At 43.9% G+C, this 19,445-nt stretch overlaps 1 protein-coding gene across 2 annotated transcripts in view; it reads left to right on the plus strand.

The window, feature by feature from the left end:
* Nucleotides 1-294: 294 nt before the first annotated feature.
* Nucleotides 295-19,445, plus strand: part of TMEM38B (transmembrane protein 38B) — a 50,089-nt gene continuing 30,938 nt past the window's right edge. The window contains exon 1 of one of the 2 annotated variants that reach the window (XM_084629224.1): nt 295-446. In XM_084629224.1, coding sequence (XP_084485350.1) covers nt 341-446 — 106 coding nt within the window. In that variant the 5' untranslated portion in view covers nt 295-340. Of the gene's footprint in view, nt 447-15,776; nt 15,994-19,445 lie in introns of those variants that run through there. The other variant, XM_084629223.1, reaches the window with a different exon arrangement.

The following is a 19,445-nucleotide window of genomic DNA, read 5'->3' on the forward strand; positions in this document are numbered from 1 at the left end:
CCCCTCCTCCGCCCCCAGCAGCCCCCCCTCCCCCAGCAAGTCCCGCCCCCTGCAGCTCCCCGCCCCCTCCTCCGCCCCTAGCAGCCCCCCCTCCCCCAGCAAGTCCCGCCCCCTGCAGCTCCCCGCCCCCTCCTCCGCCCCCAGCAGCCCCCCTCCCCCAGCAAGTCCCGCCCCCTGCAGCTCCCCGCCCCCTCCTCCGCCCCCAGCAGCCCCCCCTCCCCCAGCAAGTCCCGCCCCCCGGGCTGGTCCCTCCAATTAACACTCAGCGCCCTCCCTTCTCCCGCCCCCCAGCTGTGGGGGCGGCGCGCGGGCCGGGCCAGGCCGAGGAGCCGCCGCCATCATGGAGCTGGGGCAGGTGCCGCTGCGCTTCTCCCGCCTGCCCATGTTCCCCTTCTTCGACGCGGCGCATTACCTGGCCTCCGTCATGGCGCTGAAGGAGCAGCGGGGTGAGCCCCGCCCCCGCCCCCGCCCCGTGCCGGGTCCCTGGGCCCCCCCGCCGCGCCCCAACCGCCGCGCCCGTCCCCGCCGGGAGCCCCGGGCGGCCCCCCCGCCCCGTCAGGCGGGACCCCCCGGCGGGACACGGCTGCCCAGCAGGGCCGGGGGCGGGACCCCCCGGCGGCCTCCCGCAACCCGCGGGGCGGGGGGTATAGGGTAACCCCCCCCATCTGTCTGCAGCAGCGTCGGCCCCGGGCTTTGGGGGGCGGTGCGCGGGGGCCCCCCACATCCACTTCTCCCCCCCCCCGTCCAGCCTGCCCCCCCCCGCGCGCCCTTTGCTGGGCGCTTCTCCCCGCCCCCCCCCCCGGCCGCCGGCCGCTCGCGGCCCCTGCCCTCGCGCTTCACGGGTGCTTACCGTGTCTGTCTTGACATGTTCTGTTGCCCATTTAAGTTCTAACTTTGTGAGTCCCCCCCCCCCCCCCGCCCATGATTTGTCTTTGCTGTGAACATTTAAATAGATAGAAATGGGGGGGGGGGGATGGTTAAACCCATAATGTTGCACAACCGCCAGTTCTCTCCCGAAGCTTTAGGTTTCTCATGTCTGTTCCAATACAATTTCTAGTGGCCTCTGTCCTGTCTAACTTAGTGGCAAATTAGGGGAAAACTTTCTGTAAAAAACTTTGAAATGAGTGCCCCTCAAGCAGGAAGACCCAAATGTTCTGTAGGGATTTGTAGGGATAAGTCTCTTGTTATTGACTTTATATTTGTGCACTTCAAGTCAGGTGATTGGGCTCTTGCTGCTATTCTTTTACCTAAAATTATAGTGCTCATCCTTTTATCTAGGTGCCTTTTGACAGTTTTGAAATATACAACCATGAAGAACCCCTTCATTAATCAGCATATTCCCAACAAATAGCAATAAATCAGCAACAAAAGGCACATAGTTATGATCTCCTACCAATGCCATGCCTTCCCATTTTCTCAAGCTAGGGAAAATAAATGGACAAATAGTCCAGTAACTTGCTGGTTGAAAGCCTTGCTATTGGTGCTTGATTTTTTTTTTTTCTGCATGGCTTTGGACAGAAGGGATGAGGTGGTTGAAGTTCCTTGGAAATTCAAAACATAGCATTTTTTGAAGGATTGAACAAAGATGGGCCCAGAAACTCTCCAGAGTCAACATGACACTTGGACATGTAGAAGCTAATTCAACTGTTATAAGAGTAAATCCTCCCCTGCTATGGAAAGCTGTGTTGTAGCATTTCCAACATTTTTCTTCTGCATATGAGTTGGGGCAATATTTGGAAAGTCTGTGGTGGAGTGCAAGCTCTGTGGGGCTTGTTGTGCACTATTGGATTTGGGGCTATTAACTAGCCTTCACCTCTCATAGAGTTGAGTCAAGTGTTGTATAGATTAATCCAGCCTTGAGACTGGAATAACTACTGTAGAGTGACTTCAAAGATTGGGAAAGTTCCTCTGCCCCAGAGTAACTTCCCTATATCTGGGTCTTTGGCAGTTCATGACTGTTTTATCAGACTTAGGCAGATTTAGGAAGACCATTGCATTGCTCTGTTTACTTCACATTTGGAAGGCTGTTTGCTACCAGAAGGGCTAGACGCTTTATTTTTGTTTAAAAAGCTTATTCTGCAATAACTGATGAGTAAATTCACCAAGAGAAGTTTTACTGTTTGCCATTAGCATGTGCATTTGCCAAGGCTTGCTTATTACTAACAATGTGTCCAACAATATTTGAAATTGATCTAGGTAAAATAAGTGGAAAAAATCTAAACAAGACTATAAATATATGCAGTGTCAGTTATTTGCGTAATATCAAAGTGTGGTAGGCAGATGCATTAAAAATACCTAAACCACACATTTCTGTCTTCCACAGATACTAATCTATGCTGATTACTCTAATAGTAATGTTAATAGCTTTCTTTTTTTAGTAAACCTCTTGCTTCTCCTGCTAGATTGTAACATCTCTGTGTAAGCCAATTGTGGTAGTAAATTCCCTACTGTAAAAGTGATTGTGATGTCACAAATATTGGCTTATGACATTAAAGGAACAAGCAGTTTAAAAGTGAGAAATCTCCTATGTATAGATAACGGAGAAGATGTTGCATTACTTTCAAGTTCCAAATTCCTCTGAACTTCGGAATTGGGTCCAAATTGGAGATGGACATTAGTGAAGAAAGGACCTACTTCTCTCCCCCTCTTATGGCACATCTTCAGTATGGCTTGAGTAAAATGTTGCATTTTAGAAAGTTTGCTTTAGTGGCAGCAGTTTCCTAGCTCTGGCTAGAGCTGGACAAATAATTCGTAACTACTCATTTGACATATTTTTATCTTTCTGTTTTGACAGGCTTGAACAGAGCTTGATTTTAAAAAATAATTACTATTTAGAACTAGAAGATTTATTCACTGAAATTCAGCTTGATCTGTTACTCGTTTGCAAGCAGTTCATTGTGGCTAGTTGATATTGAAAGTTTAAGCTGTTGAGTAAATTGGGTACTTTGGTCTTAGGGTATATTTTTGTTCCCTGATTGTAATTTTTTGTCTGACTTGCTTTTCTTTCGCATGCCTCACTTTAGTATCTGTGCATCTCACATACATAATGAAATACCCACATTTTACAGATGGATGATCTGATTCAATGATTAAAGATTGGTGCAAGGTCACACAGGAAGTATGTGAAGAGCCAGAAATAGAGCCCCAATCTCCTGTGTCCTCCGTCCACTACTTTAAATACAAGAAGATTTTAGAATCTTCCTATTTTAGAATCAGGTTTCTGGTAGGAACACTTATGTATACATATTCAAAATTTATTTTCCATTAATACTCTCCAGTATTTGCTTAATTTTTTTGTTGCTTCTACACGTACTCCTATCAGCAAACTACAATGCTGTAAATGACCATAGAATCGGTTTGAGCATACATTGTATTCACTTAGAAATTTCAATTAAAATACATAAATTTGTGTTTGTAGTATTTATCTTGGTTTAAGTATAGCTCATTTTCTAATTTGAGCATGGAATTAGTAATTTTTTTTGTGGGGAAAGGGGCATTGAGCGCCCCCCCCCAAAAGAACTGAAACATAAATATTGAAGTTGTGAATGGGTCAAAATTATTCCAGCTGTAACTCAGTCAGTAGACTTGCAGTATATGTGGTGTCCCATCGTGTCACAGCATAGTCAGTCAGCAGCCTGCATTTAGCATCCTATTTTATTACATTGAGGGTTTACCGCATTCTTTTTAGAAAATGACTTTACTTTTTTGAAATGCTTTCTTTGTTTTCACAACTTAAACTTTGGACCATCTGTATTATGTAGGACTCCAAATTTATTCTTTTTCTAAGTACTCTGTAGGGATAATTTGTGGAAACTGTACCTTTTATTAGTAATGGCATGGTTACCTGTTAAAGTATGAGCTTTTTTTAAGAGAAAAAAACTTCTTTACTATACTTTTGATACACTTTATGACATAAGAAACATTTTCTTTAAATTGTGAAGGGAAATTTGGTGTTCACGAGTGAGGTACTGGTGCCACTTGTTAGTCATATTTAATGTAGAGTTTTTTTATTTATAGGATTCTCCACATAAACTGATGTTTTTTCAGGAGAATTATAGAATCCTTGGCATAGGGTTTTGATAAGTGAATCTGATCCTTTTTTTTTTTTTTAGTGCTAAGTTGTTATTGTTAGTAACTATATTCTTACTGATATGGAAACTAAGTAATCTTGAATAGTGTTTAAAAGTATTTTATTTTAAAAGGGTTTTTTATTTCACCCTTTAGGTGTATAACCAAGACAAGCATGGTGTGTGATATTAATCATTAATTTTGTAGGTTGGAGGAGGACAGTGAGGAAGAAGTGACAGGGGAGAGCATTGAAAAGCAGGGCTTTGTCGCACTTTTTTACAAGAATAGTTATTTAATGTCAAACATTTTTTTTTTTTAAAAACCAACAGAAAACTTGTATTCCGCATCAGCCTCTGCTTTTGAAACCTAAACTTCACCCCTAAACTACAGTATTTGCAGACTAGTTGGTTTTGCTCAAATCACATTCTGCATGATTTCATGATGCCTCATTAGCGTTAAAGGATGCTTCATGGGACAAACATAAATGACAGTTAATTTGTAAGTGAATGACCTACTTAAAATTGAATTTCTGTGTTTTTGAAGGTTTTATTCCACCCATAATGTTGTTAGCAATAGTAATGCTAAAGGACAGTTAGCATTGAAGCAACAAGCTTTCTAGCTATGTCAGCACTATAGCAAGAAAACAATGATTGAATTGCAAAACACCAGTGTTTAGAGCCCAGAGACTTTTAATGATGCCTAGCATAATCTTTGCTGGGCTACCTTTATAGTTGTGATTTGTTTGTGATACTTAAACTTTTTATTGCTTAGTGCAGAGATTCCCGAACTTTGATCTCTGCTGGCTTTTGGGGAGCAGGTTGGTCATGTGATGATACAGTATTTAGTTTCCAGCTGCTTTGCTGTCGTCAAAGATTGCTAAGAAGAGCTGAAGTATGAAAAAGCAGGTGGAAACAGGGAAGAAGCAGTCAGTTTATCTACCCCTACTAGGGACTGCTGCTGTGGACGAGGAGGAGACTAAATAGGAGCCATCCTTAGGCCTGGTCTGCAATACATGGTTAGGTCGATGTAAGCTGCCTTGTGTTCTCTTAGCTGTACAAGTGTCTTCGCTTAAATTTGACTCCCGCCTGTGTAAGTGCCTCGCTACGCCAATTTAGTGACACCACCTATCTGAGTGGTGAAGAGTCATGGTTAATGTAATTAGGTTGCCGTAGTGTCCGTGTAGACACTACACTGCTTACATTGACTGTTACTAGCCTTCAGGAGCCATTCCACAATGCCCCACGCTGACAAGATAATCGATACAAGCGGTCCTGGTGAGGATGCGCAGTGCTGACACAAGGAGCCAAGTGTGAGCGCGCACAAGTGATTTAATAACTGTGGTGGCTGTATTCTGATGTAAGTTAGGTTGACATAATTTGGTGAAACTGCCCAACCAGGTTCACAGCCACGGAGGGTACCTAGTCAACATGATGGAGCCGTACTGTGACAGGGAGAGGCTGGTACTGGCCGTGTGTGGCCAGTGGGAGAAGGGAGAAGATCCCCTGGTGGGTCTCTTCCCTGAGACAGGAGCCAGCGCCTTGCTGGAATCAGTTCCCCTCTCTGACCAGCTAACCCCTGCCCAGCAGGCAGGGATCAGAGAGATGCTGCATTCCTACCAACAGCTGTTTTCCAACTGGCCTGGGCTCACTAAGAGCTGGAGCTGTCCACTGTTCAGAGATGGGAGCTGGCCCTCCCATCAGGTGTGCCCCCTTCAGAGTAGCTGGGAACACAGCCCAGGCCCTGGCGGCAGAGGTCAGAGACATGCTGGCTTTAGGGATGATGCAGCCATCCACTAGCCTTGGGGGGCCTCTCCTGTGGTTCTGGACCTCAGGCCACAAAGAATCGGATCAACCCATTTTTCCTATTGGAAGCTCAATGCCATCACACTATGCTGTGTTCCTGTCGACTAATAAACCTTCTCTTTTACTGGCTGGCTGAAAGTCACGTCTGACTGTGGAGTTGTGGTGCTGGGCCCTCTGGCTTCCCCAGGAGCCCCACCTGGGTGGACTCGCTGTGGGAAGTGCACAGTGTGGAAGGGGATGCTGAATGCTCCGAGGTCAGACCCAGGAAGGTCGAAACTGTGTAAGCTGCTTGCCCTGGTGATAGTATGCTCAGAGAGAGGAGGCATGCTCCCCCAGAGTCCTGACTGGCTTCCTACGGAGCAGTTCCAGAGCATCGCCCTGATGACTCTGTGACACACAAGTGATTTAATAACTGCGTTGGCTGTATGCTGACGTAAGTTAGGTTGACATAATTTTTGTCGACATGGCCCTAGTCTGTATCTATACTAAGGAACCTAAATATTAGTGGATTTTTTTTGACAGTATTGGTGAGAGCCCTAATGTAAATATGATTCCAGCAGCATCTGGAGTCTTAAGCACTGTGTTGTTAATTAATACAGCATCTAAGCAGTTCTTAATTAACACATGATAAAAATACAAGAAACTCCTGAAAATTTGGTTGCATTAGGATTCTATTGGTGTTACTACTGGGAAGCTTTTGCTGAAGATTCCTAGTGTGGACATCGCCTTTAGGACTGGAACGCACCGTCACCAGTGTGGAGAAGTTATGTCGTGGGGCTTGTCTACACTCGCAACCTTAAAGCGCTGCCATAGCAGCGCTTTAATGTGGCTTGTATAGTCACGGCACAGCGCTGGGGGAGAGCTCTAAAAAAACCACCTCCATGGTGGGCGTAGCTACCAGCATGACTATCAGCTTTGGTGCACTGTCTATTCTGGCACGCTACAGCACTGAAACTTGTGTTTTTTCACACCCATGAGCGAGAAAGTTGCAGCTCTGTAACGTGCCAGTGTAGACAAGCCCATGGAGAATGCAGCCAGTTGTCAGGGAAGCGCATGGAGGGGGTTGGGAAAGAGGAACAAAAGAGGGAGTGTGATTAACTTCTTAAACAAAAAAACCCGCAAACAAACACACACACACTTACTGCATTAAATAGCTAGAAATACCCTCAAATGTTTTTTGCCCTCCTGTTGCTATTAGAAAGCCTGCCAAACAGAAAACTGAGAATATAGGAGAGACAGTGAATTAGATTACTTGGAAAATGCTGTCAGAAATGCACAGAGTAAACTAGAAAAAATAAAAATGTTTCTCTAAGCTTTCAGGTATAATCTTATTTGTTTACAGTAACAAATAGCACGTACAGTTTTTTGTCAGAAATGTGATTTATTTTGGTGATGCCCCCACTGCACCTCAAAACCGATTGCTGCTGCCTACTGCAGGCAGTCTTACTGTATAGGGTTGTTCTGTTGAGTTTTTATTCATTACCTCTATCACTGTGTCTAGGTGCAGGTACAAAATATAAAAAAACTTTCCCTTCCAGCCCAGGAATGAGAAAAGGAGCCTCAGCTACTAAACTCTGATCTGTTTGACAGCTTAGGGGGTCATCTCTTAGATCTTTTATACATCTACTATAATGCATCTTCTATCTATATCTGAGTTTACACCAGGCCTAGACAGTACTGTTGAACACCTGATCCTGTGTCTGAGGGAGATTGCTAGCTCTTATCCATGCCCCTATCTGGCTAAAACTGACGTGGTGATGGTAGGTTGAAGAGAGCTATTGGAAGATATGCCAAGGATTATTGCTACACCTATGTTTGAGAGGATGTGCCTGCCACTTGTGAAGTGGTGTTACTGCATCCCCAGTACTGTTAGATGATCATATGGCAGCAGTGTCCAAGAATGCTTCTTTACTGTCTGCACCTGGCTGGAAAACTCAGGTTTTTTGGATGTGGACCCTGTTATCTTGATACGTACTTTTGTCACTCCAAGACTGGGTAAGTACAATACATTCTGCATGGGGCTGTAACTTTAATCAGTCCAGAAACTAAGACTAGTGCAGAATGCAGCAGTCTGCCTATTAAATGGTACTTCCCAGTTGCAGCACATGATACCTGTACTCAGTGATTTACATGGGATACCTTTTGGTTTCCTGATTGAATTTTAAATGTTGTGTTTGAACTATAAAGCCCTCAATAGCTTGGGAACTTGCTGCTTGAGATACTGCCTCTCTCCTTGTGCCATATTGCCACAGCTGTGAATAGTGGGCATGTGCTAGGTGGATTCTCCTTAATTTAAGAGGTGGAGCATGGTTAAAAGAGATGGTAGTGTATTCTCTGTGAGGGTCCCTCAGCTCTGTAATAGATTCCTTTCCTCAATCTAAATAGCCATTTGTTCTGATGTGAAGGGCATGCTGCAAGGTTAATCTATTTGTACCTTTTAATGCAGGGGGAGGGAAATAGTTTTGTTGGAGGTTTAGTCCTGTTGGCTGGCAGAGGGGTAAGCTGCTGTTTAATTTATTTCTGGTTTTGTAATGTATTTGGGGGGGCAGGGCAAGAGCTCTGGATAGGTGCCCCTTTTATTATCATAGAAATCCAAATAAATATTTAAAAAACCTAAACTACCCCATATTCTGCATGTCTTCCCCTCCTGTATGTGAATCCTCATTTTATAATATGGGATCTGGATCTAATGACCCTTTTATACACTTCACATGTGTCATTAAGTGAACCTGATTGTTCACCCAGATCATTATCTCCTTTGTTAACCTTGTCAATTACAATTAAACTTAATTAACTGCAACTTTAATGCCCAAAGCACTGATAATAGTATTCAAGCTGAATAGATATCCTCTGATTTTGAACATTAATAATTATTGCAGTGTTGTAAAAACAAATCATGCAATACATATTAAATCTTTAGTCTGTATTTTGTGTTTAAATTTGAAACTCCAAGAAACTAGTTGGTGTCAGTTTTGTAAACTTGGCTTTTGTGCTGGAGTTCAGATATAAAAACTGACTTTACTGGATATTTGCTTGTATCTATGATTAGAAATACCGCCTTTTATGAATATTCCAATTAAGTGAATATAGTAAGGGCTGTGTGTTGCCTTTGATCCACTTGTGCATTTTTTGATATCCATAGGGGTCTTCTCATCGTTCAAGGATAGTTTAAAAAGGATCATTAGAGGGCATCTTTATCTTCTGAATTTCAGTTGCTTGTAATAACCTGTGGGCTGGAAATGTACTTTTTCTCTTAGTATAACTCTTCTCTCTCCCTTTGGCAACCATTCCTTTTCCTATGCTTAGAGCAGAGATTAAATTTAATATTGCTTGCTTTCTTGTTTGTACATCTCTAGGGACACTTTCACTTTACCAAATGACAGGTTTCAGAGTAGCAGCCATGTTAGTCTGTATCCGCAAAAAGAACAGGAGTACTTGTGGCACAAATTTATTAGAGCATAAGCTTTTGTGAGCTACAGCTCACTTCATTCGATGCATAGAATGGAACGTATAGTAAGAAGATATATATACATTTTTTTTCTCCTGCTGATAGCTCATCTTAATTAGCCTCTTACAGTTTGTGTGGCAACTTCCACCATGTGTGTATGTCTCTCTTCTTACTATATGTTCCATTCTATACATCCGATGAAGTGGGCTGTAGCCCACGAAAGCTTATGCTAAAATAAATTTGTTAGTCTCTAAGGTGCCACAAGTACTCCTGTTCACTTTACCAAATGTAGTTTAGGGCTTACAAGAGGAGGAAGGGGAAAAACAAAACTTGATTTTAATTCAAAAATATTTAGAAGCTGCAATGGAAATTGTAGACTGATTTAAAAAGGTAAAATGTGGAAGGAAGTTGTGGTAATTGGGATGGGTTGGACCCCCTTTCTGGGATGACAGCTGATGTACTGGGGTTTCACTGAGCCCCTTCTGATCCACCAGCCTGGATTCCCTCTCTCTGTTGTGTTGAATTAGGCTCTCCGGTCTCTTGCAGCATGCACACACAGTTAGGGCCACACACAGCTGCAGACATAGACTGAAGTGAGCTCTGTGAGAGGATTCACCAAGCACTCACATGCACACCCCCTTTGGGGAATAAACCCAAAATAAAGCGGTCTTGCGCTGTATAGAAAGATCTGTACAGGGCAAGCTCATAAAAATTCCCCGTCTCCCTCAATGTGAAGAGAGAGATGCACAACTTCTTGCCCCCACCCAGTTAAAAATTGCACAAACTGGGTTTAATAAACAGAACAAATTTATTAACTATAAAAGGCAGATTTTAAGTGATTATAAGGGATAACAAACAGAACAAAGCAGATTACTGAGCAAATATAAGAAAACATGCATACTAAGCTTAAGATCATAGAGACTGGCTCACTGATGAAGTGAGCTGTAGCTCACGAAAGCTTATGCTCTAATAAATTGGTTAGTCTCTAAGGTGCCACAAGTACTCCTTTTCTTTTTGCGAATACAGACTAACACGGCTGTTACTCTGAAACCTGGTTTCAAGAAGTCATTTTTCACCCTAAATGTTATTTTAGGCAAGTTGCAGAGTTTCTGTAGCTTGGAGTTCCAGTTATTTCTTCTTACAGACTGGACCCCTTTCTCAATCTGTACTCACCCCTCCCTTTCCCCTCAGGTTAGTTCCTTTGTCCCTTCATCCCTTCAGGTACTTTCAGCAGTCCTTCTTGGGTAGGCAGTGGAGGAGAGTCTAGATTAACCCCCTCGCCAGCCTTAAAAAGGATTTACCTAAGGTGGGAAACTTTTGTTTAATCCCCATCCCTCTACAGGGGAAAAGCACCAGCAGTGTTCAAGGTGGTATTTTGGTCAGGTGATCTTATCACCTGACCTTGCAGTGTCAAAGCAACTGTGAAACCAGATTTATTTGCAGTGTCCACAGGAAGGAACTCCAGGCAGATGGGAGATCCACATCTTCAAAGACTCATTGTCTTTTTCTAATGGCCCAGTAAGTCTGATTGCTTACTGTCTGGTCGGCGTTTCCCCAAGTACACACAGTTGTAATTGTTATATAGTCAGTATTCCTAACTTTAAATACAGAAATGATACATGCATACAAATTGGATATTCATAGTAAATCATAACCTTTCCAATGATATCTTACACGAGTCATCTTGCATAAAGTATATCTTAGTTATGCCATATTCATATCATAGCCATATTTCTATAAAGAATATGGGGTGTAACGTTAGTCATTTCATCTGTCCAGTTCAGCAAAGCAATGTTTTGAATAGTAACTTGAAAGTACGTTTGAATCCTGACCATCTGAGACTTGCTGAGAGTGAGATTAGTCTCCCCCTCATCCCAAAAATATACTCTCTTCTTCCTCTCTCCCTCCCATCCCCCAGTAGTCAGATACACATTTAAGTTGGATCACCCTCTGAAAAATGTCAGAACAGTGTTAGTCTCCCATATCCCTGCAGACAAATTATGTACATATAGTTGCATGGAAAGCAATTTTAAAACTGTCTCCATGAATGCTCATGCATCTGTATAGGGAAGATTTCAGGATCTGAAGGTGGGATTAAATTTTTGCCTCCCTTCTCTACAAACTAGGAAAGGGGGGGAGAATACTTTAGTGTGTAATAGGGGGCAGTAGTCCCAACATTTCAGTCTGAGAGAGTGCAGTGCATGAATGCCCTTAACTTGATTACAAAAATGGGACAGGATGGGAGTGATTGTTTTTGTCATTTTAGGGCTAATGTGACTAAACCAAGGTGTGAGCTGGCAATGCTTCAAAGTAGAATTGATAAAAATCCATAAGTCTTTCTAGCAATCAAAAAGTTATTTTATCACATCCGTAGATATGCAGGGTGCTTATCTCCATACACGTGTTGATCCTTTTAATCAAAGATGCTTTCATCATTTTCCCTGTTAGTTACATACTTGCAATATCAAGAATTTCCATTAAGCCCAGTAGCCATATCTGGAGTATTTCTCAAACTACTGTCCTTAGGCTGGCTGCCATTATGATACAGAATATAGCTGTCAGAACTGGATTATTGACCTGGGAACCATCTCTCACTCAGGAGTTGTAGTAATCAGAGTAATTTATTGTTTCATAATCTGGGACTAATAATCAAGAGTTTAACACTGTCTACTGATATACATTTAAGCCTTTTTTTAAATACAAAACTAGGCAAAGCCATTATAGAGCAAAAGTACAATAATAAGAGTAAATCCAATATCCATAAATGAATGGAGCTAGGCTGTTATCAGTGGTGGCAGATGACAGAACAAGAAGTAATGGTCTCAAGTTGCGGTGGGGGAAGTCTAGGTTGGATAGTAGGAAACACTATTTCATTAGGAGGGTGGTGTGAAGCATTGGAATGAGTTACCTAGGGAGGTGGTGGAATCTCCATCCTTAGAGGTTTTCAAGGCCTGGCTTGACAAAGCCCTGGCTGGGATGATTTAGTGGGTGTTGCCCCTGCTTTGAGCAGGGGATTGGACTAGATGACCTCCTGAGGTCTCTTCCAACCCTAATAGTCTATGATTCTATCAGCTGAATCTCTTGTTATGATGTGTAGACCTGCTGTGGGTATGAGTTCATACCAAATGAGCTCTATTTTTAAGGAGAAACAAATTTATGGTCTGGGCAATATCAGTGTTTAAAGCAAGTATTCCAAAACTGACCACAGATTTACGTGGTGGATGTTTTCTAGGTGCAGGATGTAGGGCAAGTATAGCCGTCTTCAGAAAAAAGAATGAGGAGTACTTGTGGCATCTTAGAGACTAATACATTTATTTGGGCATAAGCTTTCTTGGGCTAAAACCCACTTCATTAGATGCATGCAGTGGAAAATACAGTAGGAAGATGTATATGTACAGAGAACTTGAAAAAATGGGTGTTGCCATACCAACTCTAACAAGACTAATCAATTAAAGTGGGCTATTATCAGCAGGAGGAAAAAAAACGTTTGTACTGATAATCAGGATGGCCCATTTCAAACAGTTGACAAGAAGGTGTGAGTAGCAGTAGTGGAAAAATTAGCATGGGGAAATAGTTTTTAATTTGTGTAATGACTCATCCACTCCGTCTTTATTCAAGCCTAATTTAATGGTGTCCAGTTTGCAAATTAATTCCAGTTCTGCAGTTTCTCGTTGGAGTCTGTTTTTTAAGTTTTTTTGGTTGAAGAATTGCGACTTTTAGGTCTGTAATTGAGTGTCCAGGGCAGTTGAAGTGTTCTCCAACTGGTTTTTGAATGTTATAATTCTTGGTGTCTGATTTGCGTCCATTTAGTCTTTTGTGTAGAGACTGTCCAGTTTGGCCAATGTACATGGCAGAGGGGCATTGCTGGCACATGATGGCATATATCGGTAGGTGTGCAGGTGAACGAGCCCCTGATGATGTGGCTGATGTGATTAGGTTCTATAATGGTATCCCTTGAATAGATATGTGGACACAGTTGGCAACGGGCTTTGTTGCAAGGATAGGTTCCTGGGTTAGTGTTTTTGTTGTGTGGTGTGTGGTTGCTGGTGAGTATTTGCTTCAGGCTGGGGGGGCTGTCTGTATGCAAGGACTGGCCTGTCTACCAAGATCTGTGAGAGTGAGGGATAGGTTGTAGATCCTTGATGATGTGCTGGAGAGGTTTGAGTTGGGGGCTGAAGGTGATGGCTGGTGGCATTCTGTTACTTTCTTTGTTGGGCCTGTCCTGTAGTAGGTGACTTCTGGGTACTCTTCTGGCTCTGTCAATCTGTTCCTTCACTTCAGCAGGTGGGTATTATAGTTTTAAGAACACTTGATAGCGATCTTGTGTTTGTCTTTGTCTGAGGGATTGGAGCAAATGCAGTCACATCTTCGAGCTTGGCTGTAGGTGATGGATCATATGATGTGGTTTGGATGAAAGCTGAAGGCATGTAGATAAGTATAGCGGTCAGTAGGTTTCCGGTATAGGGTGGTGGTTATGTGACCATCACTTATTAGCACTGTAGTGTCCAGGAAGTGGATCTCTTGTGTGGACTGGTCCAGGCTGAGGTTGATGGTGGGGTGGAAATTGTTGAAATCATGGTGGAATTCCTCAAGGGCTTCTTTTCCATGGGTCCAGATGATGAAGATGTCATCAATGTAGCGCAAGTAGAGTAGGAGCGTCACTACATTGATGACATCTTCATCATCTAGATCCATGGAAAAGAAGCCCTTGAGGAATTCCTCCATGATTTCTAGTGCATGCCATGAATTCTAACAGTACAAGAAATACTAGTTCAGACAAACTGTTCTGTAGTCTCCTATACAAATGAAGCTTTGTTTCCCTCAGGGTTTTAGGAAAGTTTGGGAGTAAATGACTTCGAAAGTGCGAAATTATGTAGTAGGGTGGAGAGGATTCCATCGCTGCTTCTTTTTCTGTTGAATGTAGCTATCATTTTTCCCTCTCCAGGCCTCCTTTATTCCAAATGTACTTTTAGGTTAGATGCCGTTCTGAACAAACTGTTGTATGGTAGGTTGTGTTTATCAGATCACTTTCATTGTTGAAGTGTGAACACCTGTCACTGCAGCTGATCTTTCTGCTTTGTCTTGTCGCATGTTTTTTCTTCTCTGCAACCTTTTTGTCTTTTCCACTTTGCCTTTTTTTTCTCCCTCTCCCTGCTGCTTATTTTGCTTCGGGATGTCTGTAGGATCAGCAACTAAAAGTGCATCTCTGTCAGTTTCTCATTGCAGTTCATGCTGTCTTGAAAGTGATATAGCTAGCTGGTGGTCTGTCACCCGTTGTGCATCTATATAGGCTGCAGGCAGACAACTGGTTGGGAAGAGTGATTTGGTGTTAACTATATGTGTGTAGACTTGGCAGACACTAGCTCTGTGTTTGTGAGAATGGGGGGAGATTGGTGAATGCTTTCTAGGGTTTACTTGAGCTAAAGGCTGTGAATTTAATGGGGCTTATGGGAGCAAAATAGGTTTCACATGCTGTTTTATGCTTTGGAAGTGGCAGACCCTAAGAACAGAAGAACCACCATACTGGATCAGACCAATGATCCATCTAGCTCAGTATCCTGTCTTCTGACAGTGGCAAGTGCCAGGTGCTTCAGAGGGAATGAACAGAACAGGCAAACATTGAGTGATCCATCTCCTGTTGTCCATTCTCAGCATCTGCAGTCAGAGTCTAGGGACACCTAGAGCATGGGGTTGCAGCCCTGCCAGCGTGGCTAATACCCATTGATGGACCTATCCTCCATGAACACCTAAGTTAATGTGCTTTGGAGTACGTCTACAGTACAAAATTATTTAGAAATTATTCTATTCGAATTTTTGGAAGCTATTTTATACATTCAGTCTTCTGTGTCCCCACTAAAGCACGTGAATTCAGCAGATTGCGTCCGGAGTACCAAGGCTAGCATTGAATGTCAGAGCGGTGCACTGTGGGTAGCTATCCCACAGTTCCTGCAGTCCCCGCCGCCCATTGAAATTCTGGGTTAAGCTCCCAGTGCATGATGGGGCAAAATCATTCTTGCGGGTGTTTCTGGGTGTGTGTCGTCAGAAAGCTACGGCAGACAATCGTTTTGCACCTTTTTGGCGTGCAGACACCATACTGCTTTCAGCAGATGGTGCACCGCTGCTCTCCTGCTACTATGAGTCCACCTCTCCAACTCAGCTGTGCTCGGCCATCGTGAGCCGAGCAGCACAGCTTCTGTCACCAACTCTGCTCTCCCGCTATTGCTACGCTTCCGAGCTTCTCCATGTTGTCTGTCCTGGGCTCCCACCTCCATGAAAGCCACACAAGACAACCCTTTTCAGCCGTTGTTTGGCTACTGTGAACCGAACAGCACAGCTTCTGCTGCCACTCTGCTCTCCTATGTTTCACGCCCTTTTTCCAGGATTACCCGTGCAGGCGCCATAGCCATGGAGCCCGATCAGATCTCCGCTGCAGTTTTGACCATTGTAAATACCTTGCGCATTATCCAGCAGTATGTGCAGTACCTGCAAAACCGGGCGAGGAATCGACGACAGCGCCATTACTATACTGATGAGGACATGGACACAGACGTTTCTAGAAGCACGGCATGCGGCGATTGGGAGATCATGGTGCTGTTGGGCCAGGTTCATGCTGTGGAATGCCGATTCTGGGCCCGGGAAACAAACGCAGACTGGTGGGACCACATGGTGTTGCAGGTATGGGATGATTCCCAGTGACTGAGAAACTTTCGTATGCATAGGGCCACTTTCATGGAACTTAGTGACTTGCTGTCCCCTGCCCTGGAGCGCAAAGACACTAAAACGAGAGCAGCCCTCACAGTTGAGAAGCAAATGGCCATAGCCCTGTGGAAGCTTGCAACGCGCAACAGCTAGCCAGACAACAGGGTGATTAGAAGAGCGCAGCAGGGCGTGCTGCACATCAGAGAAGCTTTGAAAGCCAGTTTCATGACTGGCCAGGGTACGGTGTGAGAGTTGTTTGTTTCTCTTAGTTACCCGCATATATATATATATAAAGGAAATAAAGTCACAATTGTTTAAAAACCATTCTTTATTATTTGTTGCATAAAACATTGAGAGAAATCAGAAGCTAGATGGGGGAGGGGGAGTATTGGTTTAGGGGGGTGGAGGAGGAGGGAAGGACAAGTCCAGAAACCAAATCAAAATTTAGGATATGCCAGCTTTCTGCTGCTTGTGCAATCCTCTGGGGTTGACTGTGTGGGTCCCCGTATCCTGCCCCCACCATGTTCTTGGGCGTCTGGGTGAGGAGGCTATGGAACTTGGGGAGGAGGGAGGGTGGTTATTCAGGGGCTGCAGGGCAGTCTGTGGTCTTGCTGCCTTTCCTGCATTAGATCCACCATACGGCGGAGCATGTCAGTTTGTTCCCGCATGAGCTTGACCATAGCATCCTGCCTGCTCTCATCACAAGCGTCCCTGCTGTCTTCGTATTCATGTAACGCTTTAAGCGACTCCGCAATTGTTTGCCTCCACGCATTCAACTGGGCCCTATCAGTGCAGGAGGACTGCATGAGCCCAGCAAACATGTTCTCCGAAGTTCATTTTTTCCGCCTTCTAATCTGGACCAGCCCCTGGGACGGAGTGGATAGGGGCCGCATTGAAACATTTGCACCTGCTGCAGGAGGAGAAAAAGGGAGAGTAGTATTTTAAAAGATACATATTAGAGAACAAAGGGGACACTGTTTCTCAGTGAAACAGGCAATTCATAGTACACAGCACATATTCTTTCTGTACAAGGTCTCATTTTGCCTCCTATACTGAAGTGCCTACCACTTTGGTGTGAGTAAGCCATCACATGCGCCAGGCAACAGAATTCAGCTTGCAGGCAGCGGCCACGCAACAGAATTCAGCTTGCAGGCAGCCCGTGGGCTCTCTGGGAAGATTGCTTCACACAACACCCTGCCCCCCCCCCCCCCACTGCGGGGCTCTGATGACGGTCTGAGCAGGGATGAGCCCTGTAAACTAAACGTGAACAGCCCAGCATGGCTGGGTTTCCCCCCACTGCATGGCTCCGATCAAGCTCTCACTCACCAGAAGTGCCTTCTCCAGGGTCATGGTCTGGGAGCATGCTTTGGGAGTAGGGGGAGGCTATTGGCTCCAGCGTTAAGAATAGTTCCTAGCTAGGGGGCAGAACTGATTCTCCACTTGCCATCTGTGCACTGTTGTTGTCCTCTTCCTCTTCGTCCTCCAAAAACTCACCCTCCTCGCTCCGTGCTACTCTCCTCCCCCCCACCCCCTTGCAAGTGTCCACGGGACAATGGTGGGGTAGTGGTGTCGTCACCCCCCCACCCCCCCCCGTAATTGCTTGCAGCTCGTGGTAGAAGCGGCATGTATGGGGCTGTGACCCAGAGCCCCCGTTCACCTCCCTGGCTTTTTAGTATGCTTGCCTGAGCTCCTTGATTGATGTATGACACTGTTCTGTGTCCCTGGAGTAGCCTCTTTCTGTCATGGCCCTGGAGATTTTAGCATATGTAGTTGCATTCCTTTTTTCAGAGCGTAGTCTGCCATAACAGATACATCTCCCCAATATGCAGTGAGATCCAGTACCTCCTGTTCGGACCATGCTGGAGCTCGTCCACAAATCCGGGACTGCATGGTTGCCTGTGATGGTGGACTGTGCTGATGGTCACCTGTGCTGATGGTGACCAAACAGGAAATTCAAAAGTTCCCGGGGCTTTTACTACCTACCTGGCTAGTCGTCGGCGTTCAGAGCGTTGTCCAGAGCGGTCACAAGGGAGCATTCTGGGATAGCCCCTGGAGGCTGGTTTGGTCGTGTGGACGGAACCAGTTTTATTTAGAGGTAACTCGGCTAATTCCACATACTGTAGTCCAGGCCTTAGTGTCTTGTTTCAGCAGGCATTCTTGATGCTTCAAGATCTGCCTTGCACTTTGGTGCTGGGTAACTTTTTTGTCTTGTCATACACCCATTGTCTTCAGGGCGCATAAAGGATGCTGCTCATGGCTTTGAATTATGACAGTGAACTATATCTGTGAAGCAACCATGTTGGTGGTTGTGGTATCTCCCTTTAGTAGACCGTGTTGTGCAGGAATGTTACATTTGCTTGCAAATGTCATCTTAGCCACTAAAGAAATGTATGCAGTCATCATAAGAGGTTCCTAATTGCTTTTATGATGTCTGGATTAAACTAGTATGTCTGGCTCTGTGAGGTTTGAAGACATATCAGACTTTTTTATGTTTGACCTGGCAAGAGGGCAAATTAAGTTTAATTTTGTTTCCATTGAAGCTGCTCGTAGAACCAATCTAGGTCATCATAAAAGGAGGCATAAAGTTATTTAGTTTAGTCGTGACAAGAATTCAATGAGGAATTAATGAATGGCCTATTTTACCTAGGCAATTTGGTGACATGATGCCAAATGATATTCAGTGTAGTTAAGTGCAGGGTGGTTCATGTTGAAAGTAATAATTTGAACTAATCTCAGTAATAAGCTCTAAATGAGCTCTAGCTACTCATGAAAAAAGATCTTTGTCACTGTGAATAGTCCAGTGAAAACATCTGCACCATGCTCAGCAGGAGGCAGAAAAACAGGCAATGTTAGGTTGTATTAAGTGATTATAGTATATATTGAAAATATTCAGATCCAATTATATAAATTACTGGTGTGTATTGTTCAGTTCTGGTCACCTCATTTTAAAAAGTATATAATTAGAACTGGTTGAAAATGCAAAACCGTGTCAAGATTTGAAATGTCATCAAAATGTAACTTTGGAAAATTTGGCCAGCTCTAGATATATCAGAAATACAAAGGGTCTGGGAGGGAGAGGCAGGAATGACAATGATTAGAGGCATTGCAAGGTTTCTCAGTTTTAAACTATATAGTTCATAGACGAGATGAATGCGAGGATATCAGATATAAAAGAATAAATGACGTATAAAAGGGCAGTCATTTTTATCCATTATAATAGAATAAGGGGACACACAAAAGGCTTTGAAAGATTTTAAACTGACTAAACCCCTTTTATGCAACATCGAATTAACCTATGGAACTTGTGGATGCAAGATGCTTGTGAAGCCAAGGATTAGCTATTAAAATGAATAGTAACATCCAGAGTAATGTTAAATAGGGTAAATATTTTTAAGGGTTAACTTTTCTTTCACCTTTCCCTGAAACAT

This window comes from Lepidochelys olivacea, assembly GCF_965140295.1.
Source record: "Lepidochelys olivacea isolate rLepOli2 genome assembly, chromosome: 5".
NCBI classification, from domain to species: Eukaryota; Metazoa; Chordata; order Testudines; family Cheloniidae; genus Lepidochelys; species Lepidochelys olivacea.